This window comes from Ranitomeya imitator, chromosome 1 (assembly GCF_032444005.1).
Source record: "Ranitomeya imitator isolate aRanImi1 chromosome 1, aRanImi1.pri, whole genome shotgun sequence".
Classification (NCBI taxonomy): domain Eukaryota; kingdom Metazoa; phylum Chordata; class Amphibia; order Anura; family Dendrobatidae; genus Ranitomeya; species Ranitomeya imitator.
In genome coordinates, this window is record NC_091282.1 from 711,985,131 (window position 1) to 712,003,989 (window position 18,859).

At 47.4% G+C, this 18,859-nt stretch overlaps 1 protein-coding gene across 2 annotated transcripts; it reads left to right on the forward strand.

The window, feature by feature from the left end:
- The first annotated feature begins 3,501 nt into the window (after nucleotides 1–3,501).
- On the forward strand, nucleotides 3,502–18,453 carry FAM177A1 (family with sequence similarity 177 member A1). Of its 2 annotated transcripts, none has more exons than XM_069732221.1 (5): nucleotides 3,502–3,631; nucleotides 5,061–5,237; nucleotides 7,529–7,595; nucleotides 14,240–14,337; nucleotides 16,206–18,453. In XM_069732221.1, the coding sequence occupies exons 1-5, from the start codon at nucleotides 3,617–3,619 to the stop codon at nucleotides 16,407–16,409; spliced, it is 561 nt and encodes a 186-aa protein (XP_069588322.1). In that variant the 5' UTR covers nucleotides 3,502–3,616; the 3' UTR covers nucleotides 16,410–18,453. The 2 variants fall into 2 exon arrangements, with proteins under 2 accessions (XP_069588322.1, XP_069588314.1); XM_069732213.1 differs by having other exon boundaries at nucleotides 3,530–3,631; nucleotides 7,520–7,595; nucleotides 16,206–16,735.
- The last annotated feature ends 406 nt before the right edge of the window (nucleotides 18,454–18,859 follow it).

Here is an 18,859-nt window from a genome sequence, read left to right on the forward strand (position 1 = left end):
GACAACAAATATTGGGGTCAAATTTCTCCTGTTACCCTTGGGAAAATTAAAAAATTATGGGCTAAATAATTATTTTTGAGGAAAGAAAACGTATTTATTATTTTCACGGCTCTGCATTATAAACTTCTATGAAGCACTTGGGGGTTCAAAGTGCTCACCACACATCTAGATAAGTTCCTTTGGGGGTCTAGTTTCCAAAATGGGGTCACTTGTGGGGGGTTTCTGCTGTTAAGCCACATCAGGGGCTCTGCAAACGCAACGTGACGCCCACAGAGCATTCCATCAAAGTCTGCATTTCAAAACGTCACTACTTCACTTCCGAGCCCCGGCATGTGCCCAAACAGTGATTTACCCCCACATATGGGGTATCAGCGTACTCAGGAGAAACTGGACAACAACTTTTGGGGTCAAATTTCTCCTGTTACCCTTGGGAAAATAAAAAATTGCAGGCTAAAAGATCATTTTTGAGAAAATATTTTTTTTTTTATTTTCATGGCTCTGCGTTATAAACTTCTGTGAAGCACTTGGGGGTTCAAAGTCCTCACCACACATCTAGATTAGTTCCTTTGGGGGTCTAGTTTCTAAAATGGTGTCATTTCTGGGGGATCTCCAATGTTTAGGCACACAGGGGCTCTCCAAACGTGACATGGTGTCCGCTAATGATTGGAACTAATTTTCCATTTAAAAAGCCAAATGGCGTGCCATCCCTTCCGAGCCCTGCCGTGCGCCCAAACAGTGGTTTACCCCCACATATGGGGTATCAGCGTACTCAGGACAAACTGGACAACAATATTTGGGGTCCAATTTCTCCTATTATCCTTGGCAAAATAGGAAATTCCAGGCTAAAAAATCATTTTTGAGGAAAGAAAAATTATTTTTTATTTTCATGGCTCTGCGTTATAAACTTCTGTGAAGCACCTGGGGGTTTAAAGTGCTCAATATGCATCTAGATAAGTTCCTTGGGGGGTCTAGTTTCCAAAATGGGGTCACTTGTGCGGGAGCTCCAATGTTTAGGCACACAGGGGCTCTCCAAACGCGACATGGTGTCCGCTAACAATTGGAGCTAATTTTCCATTCAAAAAGTCAAATGGCGCGCCTTCTCTTCCGAGCCCTGCCGAGTGCCCAAACAGTGGTTTACCCCCACATATGAGGTATCGGCGTACTCGGGAGAAATTGCCCAACAAATTTTATGATCCATTTTATCCTACTGCCCATGTGAAAATGAAAAAATTGAGGCGAAAAGAATTTTTTTGTGAAAAAAAATTACTTTTTCATTTTTACAGATCAATTTGTGAAGCACCTGAGGGTTTAAAGTGCTCACTAGGCATCTAAATTAGTTCCTTGGGGGGTCTAGTTTCCAAAATGGGGTCACTTGTGGGGGAGCGCCAATGTTTAGGCACACAGGAGCTATCCAAACGCGACATGGTGTCCGCTAACGATGGAAATAATTTTTCATTCAAAAAGTCAAATGGCGCTCCTTCCCTTCCGAGCCTTACCATGTGCCCAAACAGTGGTTTACCTCCACATGTGAGGTATTGGTGTACTCAGGAGAAATTGCCCAACACATTTTACGATCCATTTTATCCTGTTGCCCATGTGAAAATGAAAAAGTTGAGGCTAAAAGAATTTTTTTGTGAAAAAAAAGTACTTTTTCATTTTTACGGATCAATTTGTGAAGCACCTGGGGGTTCAAAGTGCTCACTATGCATCTAGATAAGTTCCTTGGGGCGTCTAGTTTCCAAAATGGGGTCACTTGTGGGGGAGCTCCAATTTTTAGGCACACGGGGGCTCTCCAAACGTGACATGGTGTCCGCTAAAGAGTGGAGCCAATTTTTGATTCAAAAAGTCAAATGGCGCTCCTTCCCTTCCAAGCCCTGCCGTGCGCCAAAACAGTGGTTTACCCCCACATATGAGGTATCAGCATACTCAGGACAAATTGGACAACAACTTTCGTGGTTCAGTTTCTCCTTTTACCATTGGGAAAATAAAAAAATTGTTGCTAAAAGATAATTTTTGTGACTAAAAAGTTAAATGTTCATTTTTTCCTTCCATGTTGCTTCTGCTGCTGTGAAGCACCTGAAGGGTTAATAAACTTCTTGAATGTGGTTTTGAGTACCTTGAGGGGTGCAGTTTTTAGAATGGTGTCACTTTTGGGTATTTTCAGCCATATAGACCCCTCAAACTGACTTCAAATGTGAGGTGGTCCCTAAAAAAATGGTTTTGTAAATTTCGTTGTAAAAATGACAAATCGCTGGTCGAATTTTAACCCTTATAACTTCCTAACAAAAAAAAATTTTGTTTCCAAAATTGTGCTGATGTAAAGTAAACATGTGGGAAATGTTATTTATTAACTATTTTGTGTCACATATCTCTCTGGTTTAACAGAATAAAAATTCAAAATGTGAAAATTGCGAAATTTTCAAAATTTTCGCCAAATTTCCGTGTTTATCACAAATAAATGCAGAATTTATTGACCTAAATTTACCACTAACATGAAGCCCAATATGTCACGAAAAAACAATCTCAGAACCGCTAGGATCCGTTGAAGCGTTCCTGAGTTATTACCTCATAAAGGGACACTGGTCAGAATTGCAAAAAACGGCAAGGTCTTTAAGGTCAAAATAGGCTGGGTCTTGAAGGGGTTAATAATGATCTCCTTGATCTAAAATGAATATAAAAAAAAAGGCCTTTGATTTCTTAAGCTGCTCTACACTGACAGCGACATAGATCAGTGCAGCCAGCCTCGAACTCGTGGACTCACGCAGTCCACAGGCCTCAGCCTCCCTGGTAGCTGGGATTACAGGTGCACGCCACTGCACTTGGCACTAGCTGTTGCTGCTATTACTGACTAGAGGCTGCAGGAGCCGTGACGTCATCGGGAAGCACAGCGCCATCTACTGTCTGCAGGATGAAATAGCTTTTTATTGCTGACTGCTCCTTCAGCTCTGGCGTCACCTCTGTGTGCACACAGCGCCATCTAGTGTCTGTTGGGTGAAACCACTCTTGGTTGTATGACTTGGTTGTATGACTTAGTGACTTGGTTTCACGTCACTATAGCCTAGCGCTTTATGTTGGGTTAGACTTACACGAAACCAAGTGCCTTCGTTTTTTAACTCACGGAAGTATTTTAGGTTTAAAAAAATAAGGGTTTTGAATGCACATACGGGTTACAGAGACAGAGGAGTGGAGCGCAGATTGAAGAGTTGCAATATTAAACGCATGAAAGTGTTTGCGCTGGGAGTGTGAGACCGAGGTGTGAACCGCATGGAAGTGTTTCCGCTGTACCTTGGAACGCAAGGCATAGAGTTGGTTGCGCTGAGAAATCGAGACGTGGCCCGAAAGGAAGTATTTGAGCTGAATTACTTAGCCGTGGAACTCACTGAAGTGGTTTTGCTGAGAGACCGAGACGTGAAATGCAAAGAAATGTTTCCCTGAGAGACCGAAGTGTGAAACGCACGGAAGTGTTTCCCTGAGGGACTGAGGCGTGGAACGCAAGGAAGTGTTTTCCTCCTGACAGACCGAGTCGTGGAGCGCTCACACCGCTGGCTTTCCTCCTGGGGTTGGTGCCCGGTTGCCGGCGGCTGGGAGCGGTCATTAGAAACTGAAGTCTGGTGCTATGGCGACTGGGGAGGTTTGTGGTTTTAGAGTGATTTTTGTATGTGTTTTGGCGTCACTCTGGCCCTGTCCTGGCTGAGTTGTACTCCTGCTACATGCAGTGCTGGGGGGATGTGTACATGTATGTGGTGGTCCATGTGTGATCTGTACATGTATGTGGTGGTCCATGTGTGATCTGTACGTGTGTGGTGGTCCATGTGTGATCTGTACATGTGTGTGGTGGTCCATGTGTGATCTGTACATGTATGTGGTGGTCCATGTGTGATCTGTACATGTATGTGGTGGTCCATGTGTGATCTGTATGTGTGTGGTGGTCCATGTGTGACCTGTATGTGTGTGGTGGTCCATGTGTGACCTGTATGTGTGTGGTGGTCCATGTGTGACCTGTACGCGTGTGTGGTGGTCCATGTGTGACCTGTACGCGTGTGTGGTGGTCCATGTGTGACCTGCACGCGTGTGTGGTGGTCCATGTGTGACCTGTACGCGTGTGGTGGTCCATGTGTGACCTGTACGTGTATGTGGTAGACCATATGTGATCTGTACGTGTATGTGATGGTCCATGTATGACCTGTACGTGTATGTGGTGGACCATATGTGATCTTCACGTGTGTGTGATGGTCCATGTGTGACCTGTACGTGTGTGTGGTGGTCCATATATGAACAGTGCACACAACTTGTCTCACTGTCACCTCTGACAACAGGCGGGTGATGACAGCTTCAGCCTGCTGCATCCACGTCCTGTGCTCAGCAGTGCTCTATGCTATGTACCATGGCCTGTAGACCCCCAGGATTGTGCACGTCCGCCCTGACCCCCATGTAGTCGTTGCTCTCCGTATAGACGGAAATGTCGTCTGTAATCAGACAATGGACAGATCTGTCCGCACTGGATACGTTTGTTGCTGCTTTTTCCACATTGGCTTCAATAAGGAATCCTGCTGTCTGCAGTATAATCCTCTTGGACTGTGTTCACATGTTCCTTTGGATCCACTTGCAACAGACAGGGGTAGTAAAAAAAAAAAAAAACTGAAACCAAAGTCGCCGTTTTTAATCTGATCCATTGAACATTGGTTTACTTATTGCGTCTGAATCTATTGTTGCTCCGCTTTGTAGGGATCTGTTGTCAGTACAGGTGTCACCAATGTCCGCCAGTGCTAAATACCGGATCCGACTCATGGGAGGCCACACGTCATGATCCGTACTCTAGAGTTTTTATTATAAAAAGCAAAAAAAAATTAAAAGAATTTACGTGCTCTTGCATTTGTTTTTGTTTTGTTTTTTTTTTTTGGGGGGGGGGGGAGGCTGCTATTTGCCCTGGTGAGTAAATACATTGAACAGAGCTGCAATGCATGGCTCCATGCAATGTGTAACGGTGCCTGCTGGGGTTAAACTACAGTGTAATATGCACATCTCATGGTTTTGTAATATTTTTTTTTATGTTGACGCAGGTTGTGGTAAGTGGTGACCGGGAGTTTGAAAGTGTGGAGCTCGGAGATGTACGGAAGAAGAAAAAAATTCCTCGAAGAATAATTCACTTTGCTAGTGGTGAAACCATGGAGGAATATAGTACAGACGAGGAAGAAGATTTGCAAGAGAAAAGAGACCTTCTTCCGACTGTGGACCCAGTAAGTGACAGTGACGTTGGATCCATGGATTCATTTACTAGCAATATATAAGTTGGAATTAGGAGAGCATTACCGGTCACCTGTAGGTAGAAAAACTGTCAAATCTAGGCAGATGCTGCGTACGCTCTTCTGTATAGGAAATGCAAATACATCAACCAAAGATTAGGAGAGCTGACTATCCAGCACAAAAGTTTACTGAGTTATCAGACTTTTACCAATATAAATGCAAGATATGTTCAGTGCCTTACTACTAGGATGGCCACCATTTATAAGAAAGGGGCAAAGTGTTGGTCACGTGTGTGTTCCCATTACACTGTAGTCTAAAGGACCAAAATTTTGCGACTTTTGCTGTATTTATGCCTGTCTCTGCTAAAATGGGTAGAGCATGAATGAGCCATGGTTACACCTCTGGGTCTAATTCATGAAAATTTGTGCACTTTAAGTGGTGGTGTTTTTGCCAGACATATACTCCAGTCCCTGACCGGAGTAACATTTCTGGCTGTGGCGTACTGCAGTTGGAAGTTGAGTCTAAAGGTACCGTCACACTCAGCGACGCTGCAGCGATATAGACAACGAGCCGACCTAAACTAGATCGCTGGAACGTCGCTGTAGAGACGTCAAACACAGCAACTCCAGAACGATGCAGGAGCGATCCAGTGACGTAACGGCGACTCACTTCTCATTCTCGCTGGTTGTTCGTTCCATGTCAAACAGCCGGAGTGTACCGATCCGACACACATCTAGGGGCCCTATGCTCGTTGCTGGCGTCGTTGCTTTTGATGTCAAACATGAGGATACACGCCGACCTGGCGACGAAATAAAGTTCTGGACTTCTAGCTCCGACCAGCGATGTCACAGCAGGATTCAGATCGCTGCTGCGTGTCAAACACAACGAGATCGCTATCCAAGATGCTGCAACGTCACGGATTGTTGTCGTTCTCTTTGCAAAGTTGCTGAGTGTGACGGTACCTTTAAGGTACCGTCACAATAAGCGACGCTGCAGCGATACCGACAACGATGTCGATCGCTGCAGCGTCGCTGTTTGGTCGCTGGAGAGCTGTCACACATACAGCTCTCCAGCGACCAACGATCCCGAGGTCCCCGGTAACCAGGGTAAACATCGGGTTACTAAGCGCAGGGCCGCGCTTAGTAACCCGATGTTTACCATGGTTACCAGCGTAAACGTTAAAAAAACAAACACTACATACTTACCTTCAGCTGTCTGTCCTCCGGCGCTCTGCTTTCCTCTGCACTGTCAGCGCCGGTCAGCCGGAAAGCAGAGCGGTGACATCACCGCTGTGCTTTCCGGCTGGCCGGCGCTGACACAGGATGCAGGAGGAGTGCAGAGAAGCACAGCGCTGGGGACAGACAGCTGAAGGTAAGTATGTAGTGTTTGTTTTTTTAACGTTTACGCTGGTAACCAGGGTAAACATCGGGTTACTAAGCGCGGCCCTGCGCTTAGTAACCCGATGTTTACCCTGGTTACCAGTGAAGACATCGCTGGATCGGCGTCACACACGCCGATTCAGCGATGTCAGCGGGAGATCCAGCGACGAAATAAAGTTCTGGACTTTCCTCAGCGACCAACGATCTCCCAGCAGGGGCCTGATCGTTGGTCGCTGTCACACATAATGATTTCCTTAACGATATCGTTGCTACGTCACAAAAAGCAACGATATCGTTAACGATATCGTTATGTGTGACGGTACCTTTAGGACTGACACACAGAATGCCACTCTAAAAGGGAACATGTTACCTAATTCATGTATGGGCATCATGAATCAGATCCTGGCAGCAGCGTTTCCAAGAAGAAATACTTTAAAGATCCAGACATAGACTAGACTAGTCAAAAGCTTTTCTCGACCAGGTCTCTCGCTGTGGGAATCTGCTCTAGCAGTGCTGGGAGAAGCCAGTCAGGGCGGTGCTGGACTGGTCTTTTTTTTTTTTTTTTCTCCATCTATGATCCTCTTAAGGAACTTTGAAATGCTAGAGCGTTTTAGAGACAAATCTACCTAGCTGCAATTGTGCTGCCAGGCTCTGGTTCATGGTGCCCGTGGTTTTGGCATCATGAATCGGGTGACAGGTTTCCTTTTAATGAATCTATCCCAAGATCTTTCATAGACCTTAACGGAGAGTGATCGTACATACGCAGCATCTTCTCTGCCACATGATGTAAAAACTAGAAAACGAGACGGGATTGAGTCGTTGGTTACTTTCATTTCCCTGTTAGTGAATTGTATAAATCAATGTTGAAACAACAACCTTCTATTTTCTGTCTATGGTTCTTGCAGGCAAAGTTAACATGGGGGCCATATCTCTGGTTCTACATGCTGAGAGTCGCAACCTCCACACTTTCAGGTATGTCATACACTCATCAGTTTACACTGGATTACTCAACCCATTCCTCTTCCGTCCTCCTGAGCGGCAGTGACAGCTAATGGGTAATGTCCCCCCAACCGATTACTGAGTAGCACAATTACAGCAATATGTCGTTCCTTTAGACCAGGGGTGTCAAACTGCATTCCTCGAGGGCTGCAAACCGTGTGTGTTTTCAAGATTTCCTTAGCATTGCCCAAGGTGCTGTAATCATTGTGTGTAGGTGATTAAATTATCACCTGTGCAGAACCAGGACATCCTGAAAATATGACCTGTTTGCAGCCCTTGAGGAATGCAGTTTGAGACCTTTGCTGTAGACCATCTTATTCCTATTTTAGCCATTGAGATGTGTTCATTTGTCTGACTGTTCTACTACGGCTCAGTGCCACTTGTTCACCCCTAACAGACTATTGGTGTTTGACTGTATGGGTCCATCCCTAAAGACCCTTACTAATCAAACACTGAAGGCCGAAAAGTGAACATGGTACCCCTGTGCCAGGTCAAAGAGCTCAAGTAGAGTCCTACCCTATATACCATGGTAAAAAGAACTCAACGCTCTCTTTTGTTTTTCTTCAAATTACAGGGTATAGTTGTTCTGTTTATTGCTGTGCAATCCAAAAACAAGATGTCCCAGTTCTGAATTGCCTATTGATGAACGGCACAACTATGCCTTGCTATTTGGGGAAAAAAAAAAGTGCGGTGTTATTTCTTTATCGCCTCTCATTGGGGGACACAGGAACCATGGGGTGTATGCTGCTGCCACTAGGAGGCTGACCCTATGCAAATAAAAAAGTTAGCTCCTCCTCTGCAGTCTACACCCCACTGACTGGCATTATACTCTTCAGTTTAGCTTAGTGTCAGTAGGAGGTGGACACGGGTCTTTCATTAGACCCTTATCTACCTCAATGTGCGTCGTTTTTCTTTCAGGTTTTTGGAAGGGATACAGGGTGAACAGTCACACCTGTAGTCCCCACATCATGGACTATGAGTACGATGTGTACTGCCACACCGTATCCTCATAGATCCTTCTCCAGGACCAAGAGCCTAGCACACAAGCGTGCTTAGAAGTCCGGTCCTGGCTCCGTCCCCCACCCACTCGCCCACCAGAGCCTGTCGGTTGTGGAGACGAGGACGTCCATCAGCTCCATGGACGTCTCATCCCCTTTTAAGGTTAGTACCGGCGTGGGATGTTTGAGGTAAGTATTTCCCATACCATCCCAGATATTTCAGGGGGTCTTACTAGGGGCTCCCATATACCTTGTCGTCGCTTGCACGGATTCCCGCAGCATGACCCGGGTTTGCAGATTTATTGCTGCAGATCTTCTCCCATGACCTGCCTTCTATCGGACGTGGGGCCCCTACGTTTTCCTACCGGCGCCGCGTTTCCTTCCGTCCAGCCAGACCTTCAGGTTCTTCTCCCCTCTGCGCCGCGGTTTTTCATGGGGCACACCAGCGCTGCAGCCCTGACAGGCCGGCGCACCGCTTCTTCCTGCGGCGCGCTGCTCTGGCGCCGCAGGGGTTTTTCTCTGCGACGCACCTTTCCGGCGACGCGGCTCCCCTCCTCGGCCGCCGGCTCCTAATTTAGGCCCCGGCTTCGGCCGGGGCCTACTTCCGGTTTGCGCGCTCCCCCACTTCCGCTTCTGCGGGCAGGCTTTTTCCCGCCCGACATACTGTGCCCTGCCCACCGGCGCCTGTGTCTGGCTCCACCCCCTTCCTCCAGGGACACTCTTCTGGTGTGCGCACCGCTTTGCAGCACACGCAGCGCGCCCCGCATCTTCGCGCATCTTCTGTGGGCACAGCACGATCTGCGCAGGATACAGCACCTCAGGGCAGGACTTCTCCACAGACAAGTGGGACATCTTCCAGGACCTGGTCCGTGAGTAGCTGCACTGCAGAATGACACCCCCCTCTGCCCCACTGTCCCCTAACCCACTGGCATTTTCTTCAGGGACCTCTCAAAATGTCTACCTCTAAAGGGGGCCGCTCTCGTCCCCCTACTTCTTCATCTTCTGCCTTAGTCAAGTACTTTGCATGTTCGTCCTGTAACAGCGAACTTCCCTCAGGTCAGTCCTCTCCGCTATGTCAGTCCTGCAGCAACCCGATTGTTCCCACCGCCCAGGATCCCCCGGCTGCTCCGCCCGAGAGTGATACCCCCATCCCAGGCTGGGCCTCCTCTCTGTCACAATCGGTGGCCGATTTAACACAGGTGTCTCAAACCCTGGTGTCCGTGCTGGATCGGTTACCCCTGCAGACCCCTGCAGTGGCCAGCGGGTCACAGGAACCGCCGCCCGAGCCCTCCTTGATAAGCCGCAAAAGGTCCAGACAGGAACGTCGGTCTGAGTCCTCTTCTCGCTCCATCTCGCCACACGGCCCTCCCCTGCGGTCGGTGTCCCCTCGATCCTCCTCCCCTGAGTCAGGCGAGGCATTCTCTGACGCGCCCTCGGAGGATATCTCGGAGCTGGAAGCAAATCGCCACCATGAGGGATATGGTCCAGAATCTCATTGGGGCAATAAACCAAACCTGTGGCATAAAGGATCCCTCTACGGAATCCGCAGATCAAGCGGTTTCGTTTAGACGGGCCAAACCACCTTCCAAGTTTTTTGCTCCTCATCCTGAATTCGAGGAAATCTTGTCCAGAGAGAGAGAGAGAACCCGACTCGGCGTTTGCAGAGGGGAAAACGCCTGGGTGTGTTATATCCCTTTTCTCCAGAACTTACCGCCAATTGGATGGTCTCTCCCTCGGTGGATCCCCCTGTTTCCAGGCTGTCCACCAACACGGTGCTTCCACTGTCCGGTGGAGCATCTCTGAAGTACTTTAACAATAGTTATAGAATCCTTTGCGAAGTCAGCCTTTGAAGCGGCTGCAGCGGCTCTATGCCCAGCTTTTGCTTCTACTTGGGTTTCTAAATCCATTTCCAAATGGGCCAAAGATCTACGTCGATGTATCCTGGACGGGGCGCCTCCCGTGCAACTAGCGGAGCTTGCCAACAAGATTTCCCACGCTGGTGAATACCTGGTCTCCGCCTTCCTGGATGTCGCGTCTTGTGCGGCTCAGGCTTCCAGCAATGCCGTTGCCATCCGACGGACCGTTTGGCTCAAGTCCTGCCTTATTCCTTCTCAGCGCATCATCTTTCTGGGCATGCTCTTCGACACTCGTCAGACCAGAGTCTTCCTTCCCAAAGACAAGAGATCCACTCTTTGTCGGGACATACGCTTGCTCCAGGGTCCTCGGCCTCCCTCCCTCCGATCGGCCATGAAGGTTCTGGGGAGGATGGTAGCTACATTGGAAGCAATTCCCTTTGCCCAATTTCATTCGCAACCCCTTCAGCAAGCCATTCTGTCTCAGTGGGACAGGTCTGTCTTCTCCCTGGATCGGCCGATCAGACTCTCTTCTCGGGTCAAGCGGTCTCTCAACTGGTGGCTGACGTCACCTCTCATCTCCCAGGGCAGGCCAGTTCACTGGCAGGTGGTGACAACGGACGCCAACCTGCTCGGCTGGGGTGCGGTTCTTCGCCACCTGACGGTTCAGGGCCGTTGGTCGTCGCAGGAGTCATCTCTGCCAATCAATGTCCTCGAAATTTGGGCCATCTTTCTGTCCCTCCGCCACTGGGAAGGGATTCTCAGGGGCCTGCCAGTCCGGATCCAGACGGACAACGCCACGGCTGTGGCATATGTCAACCATCAGGGGGGGACCCGGAGCTCCTTGGCCCTTGCCGAGGTATCCAAGATCCTCCTTTGGGCAGAGGCAACGGTTCCGGTGATATCCGCGGTGCATATTCCCGGCGTGGACAACTGGGCCGCCGACTTCCTCAGCCGCGAGGGCCTCGCGGCAGGGGAATGGTCCTTGCATCCGGAGGTCTTCCATCAGATTTGTCTTCGATGGGGGACTCCGGACGTGGATCTCACGGCGTCTCGAATGAACAGGAAGGTTCCGCAGTTCATCTCCAGGTCTCTCGATCCTCTCGCAGTGGGCGTCGATGCTCTGGCCATTCCTTTGGTCACAGTTCGGGCTGCCCTACCTGTTCCCACCCCTTCCATTACTTCCCAAACTGTTGAAGAAGATCAAAGCGGAAGGGGTGACGGTCATCCTGGTCGCCCCGGATTGGCCCAGGAGAGCTTGGTTCGCGGAGCTCGTCAACCTTCTCGCGGATGCTCCCTGGCGCCTTCCAGACAGGCCCGATCTGCTGTCTTAGGGTCCGATCTGCCACCCGAATTCTCGGTCGCTCAGTTTAACGGCGTGGCTGTTGAGACCGCGGTTCTAAGAGCGTCCGGCCTTTCGGACCGGGTGATTCACACCATGATTCAGGCTCGGAAGCCTTCGTCTTCCAGGATCTACTACCGTACCTGGAAGGCTTACTTCCGTTGGTGCGAGTCCAACCGCGTTCCATCTATGGCTTTTTCCCTGCCTTCTCTTTTGGCCTTCCTTCAGGCAGGACTGGATTCGGGCCTGGCTCTTAGCTACCTGAAGGGTCAGGTCTCTGTGCTTTCCATCCTCTTTCAGAAGACTTTGGCTTCTCGTCCACAGGTTAAGACCTTCCTTCAAGGAGTAGCCCACGCTGTCCCTCCGTACAGGGCCCCCTGTGGATTCATGGGATTTAAACCTGGTACTGGACGTTCTGAGGGTTTCATCCTTTGAGCCTCTTAGGGAGATTCCTCTATCAGTTCTATCTAGGAAGTTGACCTTTCTTGTGGCCATCACGTCTATTCGCCGCGTTTCCGAGTTGGCGGCCCTGTCTTGCCGTCCTCCGTTTTTGGTCATTCACCAGGACAAGGTGGTCTTCCGGCCCCCACCTTCTTTTCTTCCTAATGTGGTTTCCACCTTCCACCTCAACAAGGTTCTAAAGCGACTATTGCTCGCTGGATCAGAATGGCAATTTTGGAGGCTTACCGGGTCAAGAACAGAGTGCCCCCTCCTGGAATTAAGGCTCACTCTACCCGGGCAGTCGGCGCCTCCTGGGCGGTGCACCACTGGGCTTCCGCCCTACAGCTTTGCAAAGCGGCAACTTGGTCTTCCATCCACACGTTCGCCAAATTTTACAATTTTTACGCTTCGGCGGACGCCAGCCTAGGCAGAAGGATCTTGCAGGCGGCAGTGGTGAGTCCTCTGACCTGATGGAAGTCTGTTTTTCCCGCCCGTGGGACTGCTTTGGGACGTCCCATGGTTCCTGTGTCCCCCAATGAGAGGCGATAAAGAAAACAGGATTTTTGGTTGCTTACCGTAAAATCTGTTTCTTGGAGCCTCCATTGGGGGACACAGTTCCCTCCCAATGTTTCCTGTTGTTTTATGTTCTATAACTGTTCTCACGTTTACAGTTCTCAAGTTTGTGTTTATGGTTTTCAACCTTGTTCATTATCTCCTACTGCTTTCTCACTAACTGAAGAGTATAATGCCAGTCGGTGGGGTGTACACCGCAGAGGAGGAGCTAACTTTTTTATTTGCATAGTGTCAGCAGCATACACCTCATGGTTCCTGTGTCCCCCAATGGAGGCTCCAAGAAACAGATTTTACGGTAAGCAACCAAAAATCCTGTTTTTTCCCATATTTTATGCGTAGGTCATTGGGTACTACTCCTGCTACTTCTCATGTTACAGGTAGATTTGCAGAGTTTCCTTCTGTACTACAGACACACCTTACAGAGAACTGCTGCTGGAGTCCATTGTTTAATCCTTAATTGTTTCCTGTAGTTTACACTCGATTAGTGTGCAGGGCGACCGGCAGAACATTGCACAGCACCATATAGTGTGCAATGTGAACTACTGCCATTTTCAGATTGTGCAGTATCCTGGCTGGGACCATTGACTCGCTTTAGACATACACTGGGACAACCAAAATCAACAGATGGGGTATCCCACTATGTCATGGTCACCTGTTGTAGTCATTTTTGCTCCTATATTATAGGTGACAGTATCACCATTAAGGTACTAACTACTAGTTTGTTTGTGAAAGAAAAAACCCTAAAATAAAGTCTTTCCTCCATTACAGAAGTGAATAGGTGAAGTTGATTCACCAGTCTGATCAAAATTGTACATGTCTTCTGATAGTCTCTCCCCTAACCCCCATTCCCTCCCCCCCCCCCAAAAAAAAAAAAGTAATGTGAAAAGTTCTACAGATTATGAATATGTGCTCTATTTGGAAAAAGAATACCGATAGAACATGAATGTGAAACTGTGATGTGTGAATGGGGCCTTAAAGGGAACCTATCACAATGACAATTTAGTCTAATCTGTCTTGGGTGTGCTCGGATACTATATTCGGGTCCCTGTGACTGCATGATTTGTGACGGTAGACAGCCGCAACACATCTGTGGATTGCCAAACAAATAGGCAATCCACACATGTGCTGCAGTTGTCTGTCGCAAAACATACAATCACAGGGACAGCCCTCCGGTGGGACGGCCCTCCGGTGGGACGGCCCTCCGGTGGGACGGCCCTCCGGTGGGACGGCCCACCGGTGGGACGGCCCACCGGTGGGACGGCCCGCCAGCCCCCTTGTCTTGTATTTGGTTCTGTAGTGATCCAGGTTGGAATAGCTAGAACCTAGGCTGGGGGGACCTGCTGCTGTAATTCAGACATTGGGATTTATTTTGCTCTTATTGTTAATTGTAATCTATTGTATTTTTTTCAGTTTGCGACTTTTTAGGAGAAAAAATAGCATCGGTTCTGGGGGTCAGTACACCGAAGTACCAGTATGCGATTGATGAATATTACAGAATGCAGAAGGAGGTATATGCTGGCCGTTCCCACTGCTCAGACCCGTGTTCTCCTGGGCATATGTGTGGGGATGGTAATAGAATCCGAGTGTGTGCCGTCGCCTGTCTTCTGACGTCCATTACTGCCTGTAAACATATCGTGTTACTGCCGGGATATGCAAAACCTATAACCCCAACCTAGATGGGAACTGATCAGGTAGTGGGAATAAAACATGTAACCCTCAGGTCGTGACTTTAAAGTTTGCCACAGATTTCTAAAAAAAAAAAAAAGTATTGTCAACCAGTCAAGTGGAAAAGAAGAACCTTGTAATGGCGTTATTAATGTGAGTGTAGCAATGACAAAACTATCGTAGCAAAAAATACAATTGCTGCCATTGATAGCAATAATGTATTTATTCCTTTGGCTTTTCGCATTTTAACCTCTTCGTGACCGGACCAAATTTTCCACATCTTTCACTTTATATGGCAATAACTCTGAAAAGTTTTAACAGATCACAGTGATTCTGAGATTTCTTCGTGACACATTGTACTTTGTTACTGGTAAACAAATCCGACATCAAGGGGGATTTGGAGCTGTGGCGGGCCGCTCACTTCCTCTTGATGTCTGATACATTTGAGGTGGGGCAAGTGAAGTCAGCGCTGATTGGGTGCAGGGCTCATGTGACAATGTCACACAAGCCCCGTTAGAGCGAGCACCAACACTGCTCGAACGTCATTGGCACTGGAGGGGAGTATAAAGGTTGTTATTTTATGGGGGCAAACATGGTGATTTCGAAGGGGTTGTAAAAGCTTAAAATGTAAGTTTTATCTGACCTGCTCTAGGTTACACACATTTTGGTTCAGTAGTTTGCGGGTAATGAGGGAAATGTACAGAGAGTTTATTGACACTGAGACATCCACTTTAGTATTGGGGAACCTAGAAAATTCAGTAATAAACCCTCCGTCTCATCTGTTCTGCTCTGGAGACCTCAAATTTAGATAAATCTGACTGGTGGAAGAGGAGTGGTTTGCACAAAATAGTATCTTGGGCCACCGCCTCTGAAACCCCGCTCTAAAACATACTGTATTAGGAGGAAAGCAAACAGCCAGAACACAACTAGGTCAGCATCTCCAAAATATCAGATCAAATGGGGTGAGCTGGGGGTATGTGGTAATTGGGACCTACAAAATGTGGTCTAAGGATTGATTCGTGGACATGCACTAAATAGTAAAATCAACTTTATGTAAAAAAACAAAAAAAATTAGCCTATAGGTAGTGTAGTGCAGCGGGGTTGTGCAGTGCGACAGATGGGCAGGGACCACAGAAAGGTTCAAAGCAAATGTCTTTTAATGTCCACAAACTCACACATAGGAGTGATGTCCTCCAGACCGCAGCCGAGTTTCTGTAAACACAGTCCAGAACTCAAAACCAGTTGCCCTGGACAAAGGCACCGCTGTGTCTTTTGTTTGTGTCAGCCGCCTGGAATCCCTGGCTCTGTGCTAGCTTCATACAGACCTGGATTGCACAGAGCCACCTGCCCTGCAGCTTGCAAACTCCAATTCTGACACACCCGAGGCCAAAACTGACAGGTTTAAATGAAATCGTGGCCATAGAGCCACTTACAAAACCCGACTGGGGAGAGTGAACTGCCCCACTAGCCCCTAAAGGGTTTTCCTAAGTATTTGACTTGGTCACTACTTGGACCCAATCTACACTTACTTTTATTTTGCCTTGTGAGTCCCAGGCATCCTGCTGTGAACCTAAGGCACTCCAGCGGGTTTAATAGGACTGTCTGCATCCTGGGGGACACATTGACCCTCGTATATGAACCCTCTCACTGCCTCGCAGTAGGCAGTATCTTTTTCTGTTGGACAATAAAAGTGCATCTCTCTGGTTTGTAGGTTGAAGAGGAGGAAGAAGAGAATGAACTGTCAGAGCAGGCAGAGAAACAGTTCCAAGAGCAGAACTGGCAGCAACACGAGACCACGCCTCAGTTGGAGCAGCCTGAAGCCGCCAGCTCCTTTGTCAATATCAGTTTTGTAATGGAAGGAGATGACTCTGTAAACTTGGCACAGAAGCAGGAACTATCCGCTGTCCCGACTTAGCAGCAGGGGAAGAGCAACACCTGCCGAAATCAAAACTGTGCCTTTCTATGTTACTCGAGTCCCAAGCATCTGCTAATTCATAACCCTCAGCATTTTTGAGCCGTCAGATTCACAGGATTGTTGTTTCTTGCTTGCAGTAATTGAAATATTTGATGGGACCACATAAGCTGTCAGGGCTCATCAGCCATTTGTAAAGTTCTAGTGTACACATTATTACCTTGTTAATATATTTAACATTCAACTAAACATTTGTATATGTCTTTGTGACTTTCTTATGTCCAAAAGTAAGGATCCTCCATTAAACATCTTTGTGTTTTTTTTTTAAATAAGTTCAACATTCATGTGCAGATTACTTTTATTTCTAGAAGTTGGAGCCTCAGTTTTCTGATACAGAGCACCAAATCCCATGCAGACTTCTGTGTAAAAGGTAACATTCTGGCTTCCTGCAGCCACCACTAGAGGGAGCATAATAGTTACTCATTCAACTCAGTAGCTCCCTCTAGTGGTGCCTGCTGGATGCCAGCAATTTATCATTTTAATCTGTGTTTTGCACAACAAATTTGTAGACACAAAGCAAAAAGTGGTGCTCAAACCACAATCACATTATATTAGGAAACTTATCAGAACAGAATTTTAGACTTTATGACAGAATGGTGTTAAAATGGCAATTAACGGGGTGATCCAGGAGTTATCTTATTTTTTGCTATTGAGCTAAGAACTTACAGGCAGGTAGTTGCTAATTACCTGTCTGTCCTGCCCAGCACCGATCTCTGCCGGCTCAGAGAGGTCACAAACCGGTTTTGACAGTCTTGTCTATGTCATACTGATTGACAGCTGGCTCCCTGCGGCCTCACTGCTGGGAGGCGGCTATCGATCAGCATGACGTCCGCAGTGAAGCCATGTCAACAGAGCAGCCTGGAAGAGGTAATGAAGACGGGAGCGGTCCGTGACCTCTGAGCTGGCAGAGATCGGCACTGGGCAGAACAAGGAGATAGTTGGCAACTACCTGCCCATACGTTCTTGGTCCATAGCAAAAAAGAAGTAAAGTCCTGTATAACCCTTTTTAATGTTAATCTTTGTAGAAGCTGCCTCATAACAGCTCCCTATCTTGTGCCATTAAGACTTTCTATACATCAGTACGATCTACTAAGGTCAAGTTTATTAAGGCTTTTTATTAATAATAATTTAAATCTACAGTGTATATTAGATCAACAGACCTAGTTCGGCAGCAAAAAAACAACTACCGTATTTTTGTTTATTAATTACATTGAGGTTGTTTTTTTTTTTTGTGTAATCGGGCTAGTAAATGATGCAGTGGACATTGGGGGGTTTCAGCAATGCAAAGGATGAATTGGATTTAATGATCTGCATCACGCTGCAGAAATCCCACCGTAGATACATGGGAAGGAATCCTTACTGTTACTTCAGCAAGTTATAGGCCACATTCATAACACCGCTTGCTCAAATGTGTGTCCGATAGGCGGCCGGGCACATCTAGCTCCCCACCCAAAAAAACAAAACCAAATTCTCTTATCCATAGGTTATCCCCTATAGCAGAGGTGTCAAACTGCATTCCTCGAGGGCCGCAAACAGGTCATGTTTTCAGGATTTCCTTGCATTGCACAGGTGATAATTTAATCACCTGCACAGAATGATTCCAGCACCTTGTGCAATGCAAAGGAAATCTTGAAAACACGCATGGTCTGAGGCCCTCGAGGAATGCAGTTTGACACCTCTGCCTATAGCATAGGTAGAAGTTGCTGATCTTGAGATCCATGAACGTCTCAGCCTGCGGTCAGAAATCCGGGAAACCCGAGAACGTGGCTCTGCAGCACCATCTTGCAGGGAGCAGAGTTATGCATGTTCAGCCTCAACTCCATTCATTGTCTATGGGACCGCCGAAAACTACGCTGTACCCGGCTATTGACCCATTGACAATGAATGAGGTTGAGTATGCACAAGAATGCAGTGTGACATTAGAATTTGTCTTCTACTTTTTTTATGTATTTATTTATTGCATTCATTAATAAAGTGTGAAGCCTGCTGACTTCTGTGGTTCTTGGGTTTGGGTCCGCCGTCCACTGCTTTGCTTCATTGGCCACGTTCACATGACTGGATTGTGGGACTGAGTGTTTGTGAAATCCAGACAGTATAGAGAGCAATGTTATTCAATTGGGCTGTTCAAATTACCAAGTGCTTTTTTACAGAGTGAATCTGCACATAAAATAAGCCACAGAGCGCGCCAGGTTCATCCATATGTCAAATGAGACTTTTCTATTCACATCTATGGGTGCGGGAAAAAATATATTTGCTGTAAACTTCAATAACAGCTGATCTATAAAGGCATGTAATATAACAATTCATAGGGAAATCGCCCGTATTTTTTTTTTTTTCTGGGTGAAACCAGGATCACTTTTTTTTTTTTTTACGCTCACGTGAACTTGGCCAAT

What these genes read in the sequence shown, in the direction of transcription:
- FAM177A1 (XM_069732213.1), top strand. An exon ending in TTCTTCCGACTGTGGACCCA is followed by an intron (nt 5,238 to 7,519) that starts GTAAGTGACAGT and finishes TTCTGTCTATGG; the next exon opens with TTCTTGCAGGCAAAGTTAAC. An exon ending in CGCAACCTCCACACTTTCAG is followed by an intron (nt 7,596 to 14,239) that starts GTATGTCATACA and finishes TATTTTTTTCAG; the next exon opens with TTTGCGACTTTTTAGGAGAA.